The sequence below is a fragment of the Tiliqua scincoides genome, chromosome 4 (genome assembly GCF_035046505.1).
Source record: "Tiliqua scincoides isolate rTilSci1 chromosome 4, rTilSci1.hap2, whole genome shotgun sequence".
Classification (NCBI taxonomy): domain Eukaryota; kingdom Metazoa; phylum Chordata; class Lepidosauria; order Squamata; family Scincidae; genus Tiliqua; species Tiliqua scincoides.
Window position 1 is genome coordinate 199,698,824 of NC_089824.1, and position 18,333 is coordinate 199,717,156.

At 47.0% G+C, this 18,333-nt stretch overlaps 2 protein-coding genes across 2 annotated transcripts in view; one reads left to right on the forward strand and one right to left on the reverse strand.

Moving 5' to 3' along the window:
- RBPJL (recombination signal binding protein for immunoglobulin kappa J region like) overlaps positions 1 to 1,977 on the reverse strand; it is a 42,988-nt gene extending 41,011 nt beyond the window's left edge. The window contains exon 1 of the mRNA XM_066623738.1: positions 1,706 to 1,977. Within this exon, the coding sequence (XP_066479835.1) occupies positions 1,706 to 1,977 (272 nt within the window). The remainder of the gene's footprint in view (positions 1 to 1,705) is intronic.
- The window catches only part of MATN4 (matrilin 4), a 50,937-nt gene continuing 34,137 nt past the window's right edge, over positions 1,534 to 18,333 (forward strand). The window contains exon 1 of the mRNA XM_066623737.1: positions 1,534 to 1,791. The gene's annotated coding sequence lies outside the window, so the exon portion shown is untranslated. The remainder of the gene's footprint in view (positions 1,792 to 18,333) is intronic.

The following is an 18,333-nucleotide window of genomic DNA, read 5'->3' on the forward strand; positions in this document are numbered from 1 at the left end:
TCCCAAAGAGGGAGGGCGTGAAACAGACGGGGGGAGGGTAATGGTGGGCAGCACTTCTGCAGCAGCTGTAGCCCTTCAGCTGTGTCCCTGAACTCCCATCCACTCCTTCATGGACGCAGATCCACAAGCCAAAGAACTCCTTGAGCAGGCCAGCTTCCTCCCAGATGTGACACTATTAAGGAATGTATGCATTCCTGGGCCTGGTGTGTGTGTGGCTTCTGGCAGTACCTGCCGCCATGCGCATCCCATGTGGGCAGTGAGTCTGGGTGAGATTGGAAAATGTAAGATCCCAGCACATTTCTGGGCCCCTCCTTTGGCTTCTGGGCCCCCTTTCAGACCCTGGCCCGGGTACAAATTACCCCCTTTACCCTCCTTTCCTCGGCCCAGCCCCCATCCACAGGCTCTGGTGAGTATGATGTGGTGGCAAGAGCTGAATGCTTCTTTAGTAGTGATCAGCCTGCCACAACTGGGAACAGGGCCAGCATCGGGGGATCAGTGATGTCCGCCAGTAGTCAAAGGCCTCTAAGGGCTAATGCGGCTGATCTCTGAAGCCCTCCAGCATAAATCATCTGCACCGTTACTGTAGCTTTCTCAGAAGTCTCTTGTGATGCCAGCTGCAGAGGTGCCTAAAAAAGCCCATGTGCGGATGGCTGTCCAGGGCAGGAGGTAAAGACAGAGAAACCTACTCTGGTGCGATCTCATTGGATGCTGAATGCATTTCTCTCAGTTGCCAGAGTGCTGAGAGATGAGCATCCAGACTCTTCCCCCTTTACCTTTTCCAGCCTACACCAGGCAGACACAGAGTATAACCTGATGGCAATATAACTCAGGATATAACTCAGGGTGGCAAACGTGTTTCACGGCTGCAAAATATAGGAGCCAGGGAGATTTACTAAGTGGCAGCTAGGAAGCGAAACTGCCTCCTGACAACCCGGGTGCTGGTTGCCAGGCTCCAGTTCAATCCAAAATTAAACTTAACCGTACATAACTAAAAACGCCAAACAAACCACATTGATGGGAGATGTTGTGCAATTCAAGATGGATCGCTGATGAGGTATGCGCCTGCACATCAGCTGTGAAACAATTCAAAGTTAACATTGCTTCTGCACATGGTAGACAGAGACATCTGAACCATTAACGCAGCTGACATTAGGTCAGACCACCGGTACTCAACTGATGGCCAAAATTGCATTTATTGACTTTTATTATTTTGAATTGGGGTTAAAAACCTAAGATGGGGGGGGCTATAGGGTGGCAAAGAAGGTCACCATGAGCCTTCCTAAGTACTCTTCTTAAAAAGCTGCCATCCTCTACATGCCTACTTGGAAGTCAGTCCCATTATATTCTGTGGGGCTTACTCTCAGGAAAGTTGGGACAGTAGAGGGTGGCAGCCCTGAGATCCTTGTAAGACAGCCAAGAGACAAGGCCCTGGATGGGAAGAACTTCGTGGGAGAGAGAGGACGTCTGTGCCTGGAGGGGAGGGCAGGGGGGTCCCTGCCCCGTCGCCACCCCTCCTGTGCGTGCCAGCCCCTGGAGGTGGGCGCGGTTGGAGCCGCTCTCCCTGGGGCGACCTCGAGGGGAGGGGTCGGCTCCTTCCCTCCCCGCACGATCCGGGTTAAAGGCAGCCCCCGGGGCGGGTGCTCTTCTCAGTCCGCGGCAGCGTTGAGCCGGCGCAGCAGCCTCGCCCCCCCCCCGCCCGCGTTACCTGTACCAGCACCACGGGGGAGTCGCCCGCCCGCCTTCCGCCGAGCTCCGCGGCCGCTGCTCCTCCGCGCTTTCCAGCCGGCCGAGGTGAGTGAGGGGCTCTGGGGACAGCCGAGCGGCACCTGCGGGGCGAGAGCGCAGCGCTGAGCGCAGGGCGGGCAGGAGGAACCCACGTCGGGGGGGGGCTCCCGGCTGCAGCCTCAGCCCCACACTGCGGGGTGGATGGGTGGGCAGGCCTGCCCCTCCACCACAGCAAGCGGGGGGAAGCTGCATGCCCTTCTCCCTTTCAGAGACTGGGGGGGGGGGTGGAGGTAGTGGCGTAGCCAGAGGGGGGGCAAAGCACTAAGTTTTGCAGGGAGCCTCATCGCAGAGTGCCAGAGGCCCCTCCCCTTCGGTGCCATCAAAACGGAGACAAGGCTGCTAGGAAGCTCCCTGCAGAACTTAGTGCTATGCCCCCCACTAGCTACGCCACTGGATGCAGGGATCCTGGGAGGATTTCGCCTCTTGCCTTCCCCCCAACCCAAGTCCTTGTGTCCCCCCCAGCCCCGGACAAGGGCAAACCATCCATCATACACTTTACAAACTGCAACGCCCCCCCCCAGCTCAAATTGCCCCGTTTCGCTTAGCACTTGTGGAACTGCGAGGGTCTGGATGTCTTTCTAGGTGAGGGTCTGGATGTGTTGCTAGGGTGATGGAAAGATGCATGGAAAGAACTTTGCGGATTGTGGGCAGCACCAGTACAGTCCTCTGTGGCAGCCATTTTCCACCACTGTGCCCTGGCACATTGGTGTGCTGCGAGTGGTCCCCAGTTGTGCTGTGAGAATTTGGGACAGGATCATTTATTAGCAGGGCCATTGGGAGATGTGAACCCCTCACCAGCAGCATGGTGTGCCTTGTCTACAGTCAAAAAACTGATAGTGTGCATTGATCATTTTAGTGCCTTGCCAATATGCCATGAGATGAAAAAGGTTGAAAATCACTGATCTTGGAGACATAAGTCATAGCTACACATCTTGCCTCAGAAACAGATTCCATCCACTGAGTCCTTGGACAGTCAGTTCCACTGCACAGTGTTTTTGCCAACATCTAACTGGATGCATCTTGATCCCATGTACTTCTCACATGTCCTGCTAAATGCTTCAGCATCCTCCTTTTTCACTGCAGCTGCTTAGATAACAGTATCTGAAAATTGCCTCTAGATCCCCCCTGGCAAATCTCATCTGTGTATGCAAAGTGTGCTTGGTTCTTCTGGACTTCTCTGTTGTGTTATGAACTGCCAATCGTGTCTCATCTCATTGCTTGCCTTGACATCTACTCAGTGTAGAAGACCCAGATCACAGAGCAAGAATTTATTTCTCTCCCTCTTTCCTATCCAGACTGCTAGAACTGCAGCCTGAAGTCTGGGACCTAGGAGGTGGATGGCAGGGGATGGTAGGTGGCTGGGTAGGTATTAGGCACTGTTTTCTTTCATTCCATTCTCAATACCCACCAGCTGGTCACTTTGTGCTGTCATTTCAGAGGTCCTAACTGAGAGGCAAGTTTAGCTAGCTGACTGAGAAAAAGAACAGAGGATGAAGTAAGAAAAGGGGGGATCCTCAGATTCCTCTCCAGCTCTAGGGAGACCTGAGATATCACATGGCAGATGGTGCTTACAAGTTGTCATTGAAGCATCTGATGAGACAATCCCAGTTCTTGGAAACCAAGCTCTGTGGTGTGGTGTGGTGTGGTGTGAGAAACAGAAGTGGTCAGAGGGAGTAAGGCTTCAAGGCCCGTATCTTGATACCTATAGTTGGTTATGGTGATCAATGCCTTTCTGCAGATGTTTGGCCAAGAGATGGTTCACATGTGGTGATTTTCTTACACACACGTGATTTCCAGATAGGAAAAGTCTGATGGACACATGTGTAGGCTGATACATATGTATCCATCAGAGCTGTTCATTGCAGCTTGTGGCATTCCTGTATGGAAGTAATGATAAACTGTGTAGGAAAATTGTTGTGGGCAAAGTAGTGTTCAGGTGACTTTCTAGGTTTGGAGTCCACATTTCTCCTTCAGTAAGGGCGCTTGTCAATTTTGTAAGCTTGCTGTTCTCCGTCCTCTTCAAAGTGATGAGTATGGCTCCCCTCAAATTTGTTACAATGATCCTGTGAGGTGGATTAGGTTAGACTGAGAGATAAAAGATAGGTGGCAGCTCACGGCCACCCTGGGAGTTTAATGACTGAATGGGGATTTGAACTCAGAACTCACTCCTCTAAGTCCAACACTTGGCTCACTGGCTTAAAGGCAAGAGCAGATTTTACTATCAGAGAAGAAAGAAATGGTATATGAATTATGACCCTTTCACTTTATGGTTTTTTATCCATAACTTCTGGTGGGTATTGAAGAGGGAGGGAAAAGTGGAGAGAAGTCAAGGAGGGAGTTCTTAATGTAGCAATCTGGGATCTGCTTCACTCTCTACACCAAGGGTCTCCAAACTTTTTGGCCAGAGGGCCACATCAAGTATCTGGCATGGTGTAGAGGGCCAGAAAATAAATATAAAATTTACATAAATAAATTAGAGATGGAACTTAGATGAGTGAATAAATGAATGAAGGGGCTCATTCATTCAATCTCTTTGGGCCTTAGAACACCCTCCAGATACAACCAGAGCACAGCTCCAATCATGTTCGGTCAAGTGGGCCAGAAGCTTTGAGGGGACAAGTGGCTGGCCGCGGGCTGGACAGAGGATCGCCATGGGCTGCATCTGGCCCCCGGGCCGGGGTTTGAAGATCCCTGCTCTACAGTCTTCATTTCCTTGGGATTTTTGAGCTGCTCCCATTTCCTCCAGCAGCTTTGCTGATGCTGGTCCTGCATGACCACCTAAACAAAGATCCTATACATGAACCTGTTCATACTGGGCTCTTTGTGGCAGGGAACACCAGTGCAGCTAGCGCTTTCCTAAAATGTACTTGTGGCTAATGGTGCAGCTTGCTTACTATTTCCTTGGTGCCTCAGTTACCTTCAGATTTTGCAACTATGGTCAGTGTTCTGAATACAGATATCTGAACTTGTGCATTCATTCCTGGTCTTGAAGGGTGAATGATTTTGCAGCTGTTACCCTGTAAGCTGGTTTTTGTTTTTTTTAACTTGAGTGTTAAGATTGAGGGCAGAACAAGATCTGTATGATACTATCAGTTTGTTTGTTTTTTGCCGTTTGCTAAATTCAGCCATCTGCTGTGCATTTGTTGAAATTGCACCTGCAATACAGGTAACTGCCGGGTGCATATGGAAGACATGTTTTCACAAGCAGCTGCTTGCTTTTTGCATGCCACTGAGGTATGTGCACAGGGAAAATCAATTAAGCAGCTGTGAGTGTGGAGTTCTTGGCTGTAACAGGCTCTTCTGTCATTGCCGTTTCTTGTTCTTACGTGCAGTGCTGTGACCAAAGCAGAATTAAGCAGGTGTCAGTAGGACATGATGTTACCTACAGCATTTACTTCCTCTGTTGCAGTTACAGCGGAAGCATTAATCAGAAATTCAGCCAAGTTCTGGAAAGCATGTGCTTCTTAGAGTAGCTAGGACTGCAATCCTATGCACACTTACGTAGGAGTAAATTAGGGTACTGGCATACTTGGGGAATGTCAAGGAAGACAGGTGCCCCTGGGTGGCATGTCTGTGGGGGTGCCACCACCATCCACTGCCCCCCACACTGCCCTTTTTTTTTAAAGTGAAAGAAGCCAGTGACACTGCTGGCTTCTTTCACTTAAAAAAAAAAAAAAGAAAGAAGGTGACCTTTTAGAGTGATGGTGCACCACTCCAAACAGCCATCTCTCTCTTTTTAAAGTGGAAGAAGAGGGCAGTGGCTTCTTTTGCTTTAAAAAAAAAAAGCAAAAAAAGAGTGACAGGCTGGAAGTAATTGCGCTGACGTGGTGACATCACCACAATTACTTCTGGGTGGGGCGCGGGGGGGGGCAGAACCGGCATTCCTGGTTCCCAGGCAGCAATAGAGCTAGGAACGCCAGTGAGTTAGGACTGCAATTCTATGTACACTTACCTAGGAGTAAGGTCCACTGAACGCAATGTGACTTACATCTGCATAAATGTGCAAAGGCTTTCACTCATTTAATCTTCTGGGTTTTAATGAATTAATTCATCACTTACATCTGTACACATTTGTATATGAAAGACAATAATTCCAAAAAAGGCATTTGTTTTTATTTACTAGTTGTTTATTAATTAAATTTTTACCCTGCTTTATCACCCCAAAAGGCAAGTGGTTTTTAGATAATGCCCTCCTATTACAAAAGGCAACACCTTAGAAGAGGTGTTGCTCATTATGTGTGAGAGAAAAGAATACCTAATCTAAGGTACTTATTACCTGCAGTTTTTTTCAAGAGCTTATATTAAAAATATTTTTTTTTCCTCTTTCTATCAAAAGCGTTGCAATCCTATATACGCTTTCCTGGTAACAAGCCTCACTGAACACAGTGGGAACAGGGTGACCAGACACAATGGAGTACCTATACCGTTAACCACTGTTTAGAAGAGAGAATTTTGGCAGGTACAGCTCAACATGGAAAGGTTTAAAAAGCTACACCTGCCAAAATTCCCTCTTCTATATACTGGTTAAAGGTATATAGGCACTCTGTCCTCCATTGTATTTGGTCACTCTGAGTGGGAAGTACTTCTGAATAGACACGCATAGGATTGTGCTGTTAATTGTTTCATCAACTAACAGGCTAATCATGTTCTTCCCAGAGCCCAGGGCTTCAGCGGTGCTGAAATGGCTACTGCTGCATCCCATGAGGCTGGGAATAAGTGGGGGATCTACTTGAGGTAAGGGAGCTTACCTCTACTCATGGTAGAGTATTCTGGGTAAGGGAGCTCCCTTACCCTGTGTAATTCCCAACTGGCCCCAATGGGTCTGCACTACCGAGTGGGCACAGATTCAAGGAGACCTATGTCAGGTCTCCTAGGCCGGGAGGGGTTTAGGATATGGTGGCAGGGCCTGCCACCATCTCTGCCCCTCCCACCCTGTTCCCTCCCCCATTGCACTGTCTCCCTGCCCTTCCCCAGCCCCGGAACACCTCCTCCCGCCCAGACTTACCAGTCTGCTGCCCGGCGTTTGCCCAGAGCGCCAGGCAGTGGTCGCCACTACTCTGTCCGCTATTGGCTCAGCATGAGCTCATGCTAAGCCAGCACTGGAGCAACCCCGCGGTAAGTGTCACAGGTGTTTCTTATGCCACATTTGCGACACTCCGCATTAGTGCTGGGCCAGCGCGGACCCAATAGAATTGGGTCCCAAATGTTGCAGCGAAACATTTTGACCAGGTTTGCCTATTCCTTTTTCCAGACTTGCAAAACATCCCTGCATGTCTTCCATAGGTGAATGAATAGGGTAAATATCAGAATGGGGACACTAGCCTATAAAAGAATTCTCTGTAATTGGGCAAGCTGTTACTGGAAGAAAACCATTACATGTATGATGGCAGAAAGAACTCCTATGCAGAGTTGGAAACATGTTCTGTAGCACTCTGGTTACCAGAAAAGTCTAGTGGTTTAATGCCAAGAAGGCAGACAGGAAGGACCTGGCTCCACACTGCTGGAGTCAATGGGACTTTTGTCCCACAACCCCAGTGATTGAAATTGGCACAATAAATTACTCTTCAAACCCTTGTCCACATCTCCTGCAGGAACCACCAGACCTCTAAGAATGAAATCTTGTAAAAGCTGCTGTAATAAACCGTCTTGAGGCTGGCATTTAGAACATGCGAATGAACACTGGGTCTTTTCTGAAGTGAATCTTTATGGTTCGCTTGCAGAGCTCCACGTTGGTATTTGCCTCTCAGAGGGTGGTTCAGTACAGTAAGTGGATTTACTTCGGGAGTGGAATTGGCCCCACATGAAATATGAATTCCTGTCTGGAATGCAGGCAGGAGAGTGTGGGTTTTTTTTGGTAGTGAAATGACAGTATCTACCTCAGTTAATAGGCTTTTGCTTCAGCCATCTGGAAGAACCGTTCAGAACTTGCATGAGTTCTATTAAAAAAGAAAAGAAAAGAAAAAGCTTCCCCCCCTTTAAAAAAGCATTTCATCAGATGCTCTTTGGTGGGAGTGTTCACCAGACAAATGTGCTGTGTGTTTTGTGTTTTTTTTAAATTCCATGCGCGCTTGTCCTTTGATTGCCCAAAACACAATATGTCTCTTGAGGTTTCCTGCAAGGCTTTTCAACAAAAGCTTAACATATTTTGCAGTGTCTCCAATAGGGGCCCTTTTGGTTCAATTTCTTAGCAATGTATTAACCTCATTTTGAGAAACAAAAAAAATGTTTTACTTTCAAGTGCAAGGCGCAACATCAGAAGAAATGAGAAGTCAGCTGGCATGTTTAAATTACAGTCAGCCACTGCTGGAAGAAATTCTTGATCCAAGCTATACTTAAGCTTGAGCGCAGTGGCTGAGAGCAACAATGCTCAGCAGAGCTTTGTCTTCCTGTATGTTATGCAATGTGTCCATCAACTTCTTAAAAATTCCAGCATTATTTGTGTGTGTGTGTGTTTAAAGAATACTTTTCTGGCTCCTGTAGGTTCTAATTTGAGCAAAGGCAACCCTTGCTAAGGGTTTGGGACACAAGGCAGCAGTGGTATAGCTAAAGGGGGTGCAATGCACTAAATTTTGCAGGCACCTATACGTGACTTGCCAGCGGCCCTTCCCCCTCCCCTTTAGTGGCATTCTGGGTGGGGGAAGCAAAATGGAGGCGAATGCTCCAAAGGGGAGGGACTGCTTGCACGGCACATTCAGGCGCCTGCAAAACTTATTATCTTGCACCTCCTCTAGCTATACCACTGCATGGCAGTCTATCCATGTGGGGCTTCAAACAACTAGGGTGCCAGATACTGGACACAGCTTGCAAGAGGAGATAGCTTGAAAGATAGCTTTCTGATCCCTAGTATAGTCTTATCTTAGGAACCACTGAACTGAACAGTGATTTATACAATATAATGTAAGAAGCCTAACACTGGCGCAGCTGCACCAATGTGTCCTGCATATCTTGTACGCAACATAGTTGCGCCACAAGCGAATCCTTGTACTGCTCTGATGGAGAAGGTGTGGGGACAGATATTTTAGAACTGTTCTTCAAGTAGCATGAGTGGTGTCGATGTGCCAGCATCAGCTTTTAAGCCTTTTCTGCCCGATGTCTCATATATGCAACAGGCATCAAATGTGTACACTGTGGGCTGGGCAGGAATTGGTTAAATATAAGAACAGAAGGAAAGTCCTGTCCTATCAAACTAAAAGTCCATCCCATGCAGCCTCCTCCTTCTCATAGTAGCTTGGCAGATGCTTCCACAAGGCACAGGAAGGTGACATTCTCCCCTACTATTGTCCCACTGCAACTAATATTCACCGGCATGCTACCTCAACTTGGAAGCTCCGTTTTAGCCATCATGGCTGGTAGCCATTCCTATCGCCGAGATCTTTTTCTGACCCCAACAATTGCAGTAGCTTGCAACTGACTTACTGACTGATCAGAGCCTACAGACTTTGATAGACCATGATTGACCCTTGACATTTTTGTCTAAACAATTAAAACCGATTCCGTCAAAGCAATCCAGCAATATACACAGAATGGTGCACTGTGCGTCACTGATTCCCTTCACACTGGATTAGCAGAATTCACCTCAGAGATTCTAAAATCCTGCAGTTTAAAAAAAAATGCTTGGTGCAAGTTAAGCTTCTTGTCATCGACTGCATTGCTGGCTTCATTCAGAGGACTCCACTTAACTCATTTGTGCATGGTGGTCAACAACAGCATTCCTCGTATCACTTATTCCAAAAGAGCCAGCCTGAAAACCCATGGAAAGGTCTGGCAGTGCTCCAGGCCAGTGTTCTTGAGGTTTGCAGTCATGGAATGTTAATTAAAATCATCTCAGTTTGTGGTGGTTGGTGAAAATCTGCTACTCTCAAAGATACCATCAAGCCATCAAGTAACATGTAGTAATGTAGCAACAAGTAACATGTAGTAATAAGACTACTAACCTTGGGAAGGCTACACTTTGACTGGACAGAAATAATCTGGTAGAGCAGAAGTTTTCAAATGTTCTGCTTTGAGGGAAGCTGTTTCAAATGATCAAGGAACTCTTGATCATCTGAAAGCCATAGGGGGCTTGGCCCTTTCAAGGAGATCACAGCCTCCACCTGATTTTCAGCTTTGTCTTAAAGATTTTACTTGAGGAAATAGATCAGAAAAGTCTGCTGGCAGTAGGCCAGCAATGGTATTGAATGCATTGTCATGTAGCTGGAGGGAAACAGCAGCTGTGTGGGGTCGGGACAGTGGCATGGAGGTAGAGGGTAGTGTTCTCTCTGTTCCCCCCTCCATTGTGGCGCCAATGAGTGCAAAGGCATTCAAATAACCACTATGCATTAGGTTCTTACTTACTTTCAGCTGCAATCCTATGCATACTTTTCTAGGAGTAAGCCCCACTGAACACAATGGCCTTTACTTCTCAGGTGCATAAGAAGCTGCCTTATAATAAGACAGACCCTTGGTCTGCTTAGTTCACAGAAAGCCCATGCTTTCTCTAACCATGGACTTCTTCCCTGGTTACAGACAGGGCTGGCCCATCCATGAGGCCAATTGAATCAGTTGCCTCAGGCAGCAGAGAGGTGGCCCTTATCTCTGTCTTCCTGCTTGCCTCCACTGCTCCCACCACATGGTGAAAATGTCACTTGACAGATGCACAGTGCAACCAGCTTGCCACTGAACTCTTATTTACTGTGGGCTGAACAGCAATTCCCTTCATATGAGTTGCAAAAAGGTCTAGTAGTGAAGCATTAAATCTATTTGCAAGGTGATGAGCATGGCACATTTTCATTGTTCAGCAATGCCACAACTCCCCAGCCTGGCAGTATATGGAGTGATTCCAAGCGCACTTGGCATACTAGCTCAGCCAGGGTGGACTTTTCTGGGCCCACAGCAGCTGCATTTTCAGTCTTTCCTAATAATACTGGACTGCAAAAATGAGGGACGTAAAAGCTTTTTTCAAAATTTATGGTGCTCTTATATGAATTTGGGGTGCTGATTCCAAAAATGGCGTATCTTTTGCCTGATCACATCGAGTTCCAGAGATATGGCACAGCCTCGTTAGTGAATGGTTCAAGTAGCTTTTTCGTGAGGAAGTCTACACCTCTGCCCTGTCTCCAAAATTAGATATGACAGGGCAAAACCGATGCCATTTTTGGAACCAGCACCCCAAATATACCAAGAAATAAGTCTAACTTTTAAGACAGCAAAATGTAGGTTGGCCCAAAGTATTACACAGGCCAACATGCATGGTACAAAAGTGCGTGTTAGCCTGAGCTTGCTTGCTTGTTTTTTCTTCTTTGAAAAAAAAGAAGTGCTGGGCAGTTCCCAGTAGCATTCCCAGAGGGGGGCATGGTGTTAAGTTCTGCAGGTGCCTCACGGCGCCATGGAAGCTGTCTTTTCCCCTTATCTTTGCAGGCATTCTAGGTGGCAAGGGCAAAACAGAGGCATCTCCTCCACTTGCTCTTGCTGCCCAGAATTGCTCCAAGGGGGTGGGGTTGCTTCCATGGCACGTTGAGGCACCTGCAAAACTTAGCGCTGTGCCCCCTCTGAGAACGCTACTGGGAGTGCCCAAAATGGGGTTAGGAAGACTTGAAGACTTTGACTCAGGGCACAATCTTAACCAACTTTCCAGCACAGGCATAGCTGCGCCAATGTGGTGTGCACTGCATCCTGCAGTGGGGAGGCACTCAAGGAGGCCTCCTCCAGGTAAGGGCATGTTTGTTACGTTAACTTGGGGCTGCATTGCAGCTAGACCAGTACTGGAAAGTTGGTGAGGATTGTGCCCTCCCTCACTCCCTCCCTCCCTCCCTCCTTCACTCACACACACACACAAAATTTTAATTAGAATAAAAATTCCATTGACTTTCAATGGAAGCTTTTTCTCAGTTAAAATAGCATTTGGGGTAGTGTGTGATCAGGATTAGAACTGTGCTGGGAGTTGTATTGATAAGTATTTTTCTTTTCAGTTGTCATTCCTTTCTTTTTTTTTTTTTTTGGAATAATGCATGTTGTAGGCTATGGCTAATACCCTTATGTGTAACCTGTGTAGTCTCACCCCAAGTCTAACCCATTTTCCTCACCTGTATCTGTAATAAATAAATAAACTTAAAAAAAAAAAAGAACTGTGGTGGGAGCAAAGTTTTAAAGTCCCTTGACCCCCCTTATTGTGCTTCAAATTCGTTCCAGCACTAATTTTTTTTAGACAAAAAAAGGCTCAAGCCAACACACATATTTGTGTTGTGTGTTTTAGCCCTTAGCATTTGCTTTTTGCTTTCCTGAATTTCCTGCACATGTATTATCTTGCTACGGTACTCGAAACAGTCCTGTAAGGTAAATATTATCTCCATGTTACAGCTGAGGCTCCGAAGGCTTTCTAGGGAGTTCATGGCAGAGGTGAGATCTGAAGCAGGGAGGTCCTGATCCATGGCTCAGGTCAGGTGTTAACAGCCCAATTCTAACCAATTTTCCAGTGCTTATGCAACTGTGCCACTGGGGCATATCCTGCATGGGGGGGATGGGATGGATGGTCACAGAGGCCTCCTCAAGGTAAGAGAATGTTTTTCCCCACTTTCCTGGGAGTAGATACGCATAGATCATGCAAGCCTATGCATGTCTAGTCAGAAGTATCACCGAATTCAATGGAACTTACCCCCAGGCAAGTATGCAAAAGATTGCAGCCTTAGGGCCCACTCCTATCCAATTTTCCAGTGCCAGTGCAGCTGTGCCAATGGGGCATGCACTGCATCCTGTTGTGGGGAAGCAGTCAGAGAGGCCTCCTCAAGATATGGGAACACTTGTTCCCTTACCTCGAGGCTGCGTTGTGGTTGCACTGGTACTGGAAAGTTGGATAGGATTGGGCCCTCAGTCACTAAGCTACAATGGTGTGAAGTTTTATTCTGCTAAGTAAAATGACCAGGATTGGATTTTTTTCTTCTTCAGGAAAATGCAGCCTAGGAGCTGTGCTGAGTTCTCAGTTTGAGCTGTTATGTAAACAAGGAGAAAGAACAGCCCTGGGATGGCAGCACCATGAGGATGGCCAGTGAATGCTTTGCCTCTTAGAGCACCACAGTGGGGAACAATGAATAGCTCTGCACAAAATGCTTCCCACCGGGCTCTTGATTATTTTTCCATATCCCCTTGCTCACCAGCCCTTTCCCAGCCAGGCAAACCACTGCAAATGATTGAAACATGAACCTGCTTTGCCTCTGACACAGTGACAAATTGTTTCCCACGTGGAAACCTGGGGTTAGGCTCCCAACGCAACTCCCTTGCAGTCAGAATCGGTGCTGGATGAGAGGCCTGGACAAAAAGCTCTTTATGAAGCAGAGAGATCATCTTACCTTTTCGGTTTAACAGAAGCTGTTTTCTTCTGGTTCTGAACAAGTTTGCTTGAACTTGCTCCAGATCTCTTTCCAAAGCAAAGGAGTAAAACCAGTACCTGTACCACTAAAGCATCTGAACTAGTTTCAGTTTCGGGGCAGATACATGCGATATATTTCAGGAGCCTGTCCCACCCCCCTACCCCATCCTGAAACTTTCTTTGCCGTTCACTGCTGTTCAGTGATGCCTAGTTCAGCACAAACTTTCTGTTTCAAATCTACTTTTGTCATCCTAACGAAAGTGATGGCATCTTGTGTAGTGATGGCATCAAGTGTAGCCAATCAGATTGGTCTCCTGTAGCATTTCTCAAAGTGTACTCCTAAGAGCCCTGGGGCTCCCTGAGACCCCTTCAGGGGCTGTCATCTGTGCTTGGTGTTTTGCCACCCCATGCATGTGCTGACACTCTGGGGCTTCCCCAAGACTCTGTGCGTGTGCCAGCAGGGTTCCAGAGATTTAGTTTAGTATTGTAAAGGGCTATGGAGACCAAAAATTTGAGAATCACTGGTCTACTTGATGGTTTCAACAGAAAAAAAACAAAGCTAATTCACAGTGAAGACATGCTAGTTTGACACCCCTTTCCCTAAAAAAAAACAACAACATTGTGCCAAAACAGCAGATAACTTATGCTACAAAAAGGCCCTGAAGCATCAAGGAGATGAGAGCACTGTAGTGGAAATGTAGCTACATTTAACCCTTTTGCACACATACTCCAAAACAATTCATCAAAATAAGGCGGAAAAGGTTGAAGGCAAGAAAATGTTCATGAAATGTACTTAAACTCAGCATGAATCTGAGCTATCTTTTGGATGGGAATATACAGGAGGAAATATAGGAGAAATTAAAGAATTTGTAGCAGTGTTTTCTTCCTATAGTACACATGATCTTCATCTGATCTTTTCTTCTGATATCCTTTTTATTACTAACGTAGCTTTAATTACTAATACAACTATATGACGTTATTAGGCAGAAAAGTATACTATTTGCTGGAATACTCATAAGTGTAACATTTATGGGGTAGCGATTTAGAGAAGTGCCTAATTTACCATACCAATTGCCAGGAAAAAGGAAGGGGGCCATGAACAACCATCCACTTTCTGTCCCTGCTGCAAAATCTTGATATCAATTGAGTGTCCCTCAACCCTTAAGACAAAACCGTTGATGGCTGTAGTGGGCTGCAGAGGGAAGGGAAGATTGACAAAAATCAGACCACCCCTCTTGCACTGAGTTATTTCCATGTATGAAAGCAGCAGCTAAGATACAATTCATAGATCTAAGCATCACACAGACACAACCAGAGTAGTCAGAATCCTACACCAAGCCTTGATGCAGAGTGTAAGGTCTACCATGAGTAAGGGATACCATGTCTAATCACAGTTAACAACCCTAAGCTAGTGGATTAAGCTTCTGTGTATGGGGGGGGGCGGCTGAGGTTGATCCTCAGGTGGGAGAACAAAAGAGATTTGAACTCTCAGTCTTCTAAAAGGCAGTCAAGTATCCCAATCACTTGGTCTCCATGGTAGCTGTGGCAGCTGCCAATCTACATTGGCAACTGCACCAGTGCTAGGCTACTTACATTATATTGTACAAACCACTGTCAGTTCAGTGGCTCCTAGGATAAGACTACCAGGGCTCCATGAGTCATCATCTGACCTGAAAGGAAAGGTGCTGCTTTCTTAGATGGTGAGAAATCGTCAAATAATATACTATTTTGATGGTTAATGAAAACCCATCCTAATTCATATGTGTTGATGGACACTGACTTCATGAACTTTCTGTTCTGGAGTGTCCCTGGAATGGGACCTCATCTTCCCACGGACGTTCTGATTTTCCATTTGTGTGCACGTCTCTGCTGGCTGTTGTGATCAAAAGCATGGCACAGCAGCAACCCTGTGCAGTAAGCTGGTAGGAATGCAGGCATCTTGTCCAAGTTCCTTTTCAGACAGAGGAGTATCTAAATCAGTCTCAGGCCAACCTTTGAGCGACTTTACTGTATTCAGTGCCTTTTAGCTGTTAAGCAAAGAGTGACATTTCTAATGTGTCTGGAAAAGGCATCATGGTGGCAAAATGTTGGGTGGGTTATCCTGTCCAGGGCCGCTGAGGATTGGCAATGGGCCTGGGGCAAGATGCCTGATTGGGTGCCCCTTCCTAAATTTGTTTTGCACTGTATAGTCTTTCGTGTCGTGGCCCAGTCCCTCTGGAAGCCTGGGCCCTGTGGATTTCGCTCCCCGCCGCCCCCTCTGCTCAGGCCTGATCCCTTCTTCCATGGAATCTGAGCTTTTGTGGATTTCATTTGAGACAGAGTCACATTGATATCGGATATTAGGCTATGTCCCAAATTAAGCTACACCTTTGACCTAACCCAGCATCACTTCAAACACAGAAACTTGAACTCAGCTAGAAGTCTAAATTCTCTCCTTAGCATTTCTGGGATTTGAATATCTACCTGAAACCCTGAAGAGCTGCTACTTCTCAGTGTAGGCAGTACTGAGCTAGATGGACCAATGGTTTGAGTCACTATAAAACACCTTCCTATATATGCATGTTCATTTGCTGGGAGGAATTAATGCCATCACAGCCCAATCTTATTGGGGCTATACAGTGGCATAATGCAAGTTATGACAGCACAGACTGCCTTTTGGCAGTTGTTAAAGGTGCTCTTGCAACGTGCGAAGTCGTGCACTGTAGGAGTGCAGGTAGAGAGAACAGAGCAGCTTCTTTTGCATTGGTGGATCCTTGTGGGCCTGCCAGTGAAGGTAGGCCAGTGGGGCAGGCGTGATGGGGTGGGGGAGGGCAGAACAAGGCAGTGATGAGGGCAGGGGAATGTTGGATCAGCTCTGGGAAGATGGTGGGTTTGGGAGTAGCCCTGGTTTCTAAATTCTAGCTTCCTTCCTGGACCCAACACAGCAGCATGGGTCCATGTGGACCTGTGCCAGCAATTCCACTAGCGCAGGTCCAAGTAGACTCCTCTACCCCATGGAGGCTTATCCCTGCATATGGGAATCTATTTTGTAGCCATTTTGGGCTTGCTGCCTATGTGGGGGGGGGGAGGGCGGGGAGGATAGGATTGGGTTGTTAATATACGTAACATCTTCTACATACATTTTTAGTCTACTCCCTGTTTTAATAAGCCTTTTTTTTTTTAATCAGTTTGCCAAGATTCATAAAGGGGGGGGGGGAGGCAAACCCACTTCCAACTGCTAGAATGTTATATGATACCAAAAGCTATATTTGTGTTGCAAGTCACAAAAGGCTAATTCTTCCACCACACCAGCCAGTAACACAGAAGTGTGATGGGTGAGTTACAGGGGCCAGCCAGCCTCTGAATGAAACCTTTATGAGATTCCTGATTGAAATCTGGGTGAGAGATACTGCAGTGGACTGAACCCACATATTCAAAGTTGTTAGTATTTGGAGGAGAACCTGGAGACGAATGTGGAAGAAAGAAAAAGAGGATAATTATTCTACAAATGTTTTCAAACTGAGCTTTGGTTACCCTAAATGCTATCTGGATGTTCTGTAACCACAGCTGGCCCAAAGCCTCCTGATGCCCAAGGCAGCATGGCAAATACTACTCCCCCTTACCCAATTATGTGTCAGTGACTATATTTATAAGAACATAAGAACAGCCCCACTGGATCAGGCCATAGGCCCATCTAGTCCAGCTTCCTGTATCTCACAGCGGCCCACCAAATGCCCCAGGGAGCACACCAGATAACAAGAGACCTCATCCTGGTGCCCTCCCTTGCATCTGGCCTTCTGACATAGCCCATTTCTAAAATCAGGCGGTTGCGCGTACACATCATGGCTTGTACCCCGAAATGGATTTTTCCTCCAGAAATTTGTCCAATCCCTTTTTAAAGGCGTCCAGGCCAGATGCCGTCACCACATCCTGTGGCAAGGAGTTCCACAGACCAACCACACGCTGTGTAAAGAAATATTTTCTCTTGTCTGTTCTAATTCTCTCAACACTCAATTTTAGTGGATGTCCCCTGGTTCTGGTGTTATGTGAGAGTGTAAAGAGCATCTCCCTATCCACTCTGTCCATCCCCTGCATTTTGACATGTGAAAGTGGAAGGGCAAGACTGATCCCATTGCTTCTTATTGGTCAGCAGACTGGATGTGTGGTTTCAGGGCCTGCTCAAGACCTCATGATATGTCATGCCAAATGCTGTTCCCTTACCCCATATTGTGCCATCCTCTGCTCACCCTACTCTCCAATGTTCTAGCTCAACATTCTCCTCCTCTCCACATTTTCTCTTCCTCTCTCTCCTTTTCCAGTCCAGGGGGTGGATGGAGAGGGCGGAGCAGTGGAGGCAAGTAGATGGACAGAGATGGGGGGCACGCTACTAATCTGCAATTGGAAGCGACCACTTTAGTTGGTTTAATGGATAGCCTGGCCCTGCATGGTTTATAGCCAGGGTTGACTGAGGGATATACTTTGGTGCTTGGGACTCCAACGTGACAGGATACTGTGATGTAGCTCAGAGTTTTGGACTCCAAAGGAAACACCACTGAGTTCAGTAGAGCTTATTCTTGAGTACATGTGCATAGGATTATGGCCTTAGATCAGAGAGATCCAGAATCAAATCCTTACTTGGCTATGAAGCTCATTGGTGACTTCGGGTCAGTCACACTCAGACAAGCCTACCTTCCAGGGCTGTGGTGTAGGTAAAAGGCAAGGGAGAGGGAAACATTATGTGTGCTGCTCAGAGCTCCTTGGTAGTAGGTGAGAAATAATCAATACAACATGGATAACAGAGATCCCTTTTTCCCCATCTGCCTGCTGCCACCATTGCTTTTCAGTCCCTGGACACTGCAGTGTAACAGAGACACATCTAGTGGATGCAGCCTTCACACCTTCCAGCCAGGATCAGGTCGGCATCCCCATTAGGTGCTATGAGATGTGCTCCAAAGCCTTGCTTGGAGTCCTGTTTCAAGCAGACAATGAGTCCAGGTGTCTGTCTTGCGCATGTGACTCACACATGGAATATTCAAAGCATTTCTATGAACCAGTAGCCAGCAGAAGAAGTGCCAGGCAGGCCACACTGAAACCCAAAGCAGCTGCTTTTCCTGAAACTCAGAACTTGGCCGGTCATCCAGACAGACAGCAAGAAAAGGGAACAACACGAGTCATTACAGGGCAGAGCTGTGAGTGCAAGAGAGGCAAAAGAACTTGGACTGGGTCTC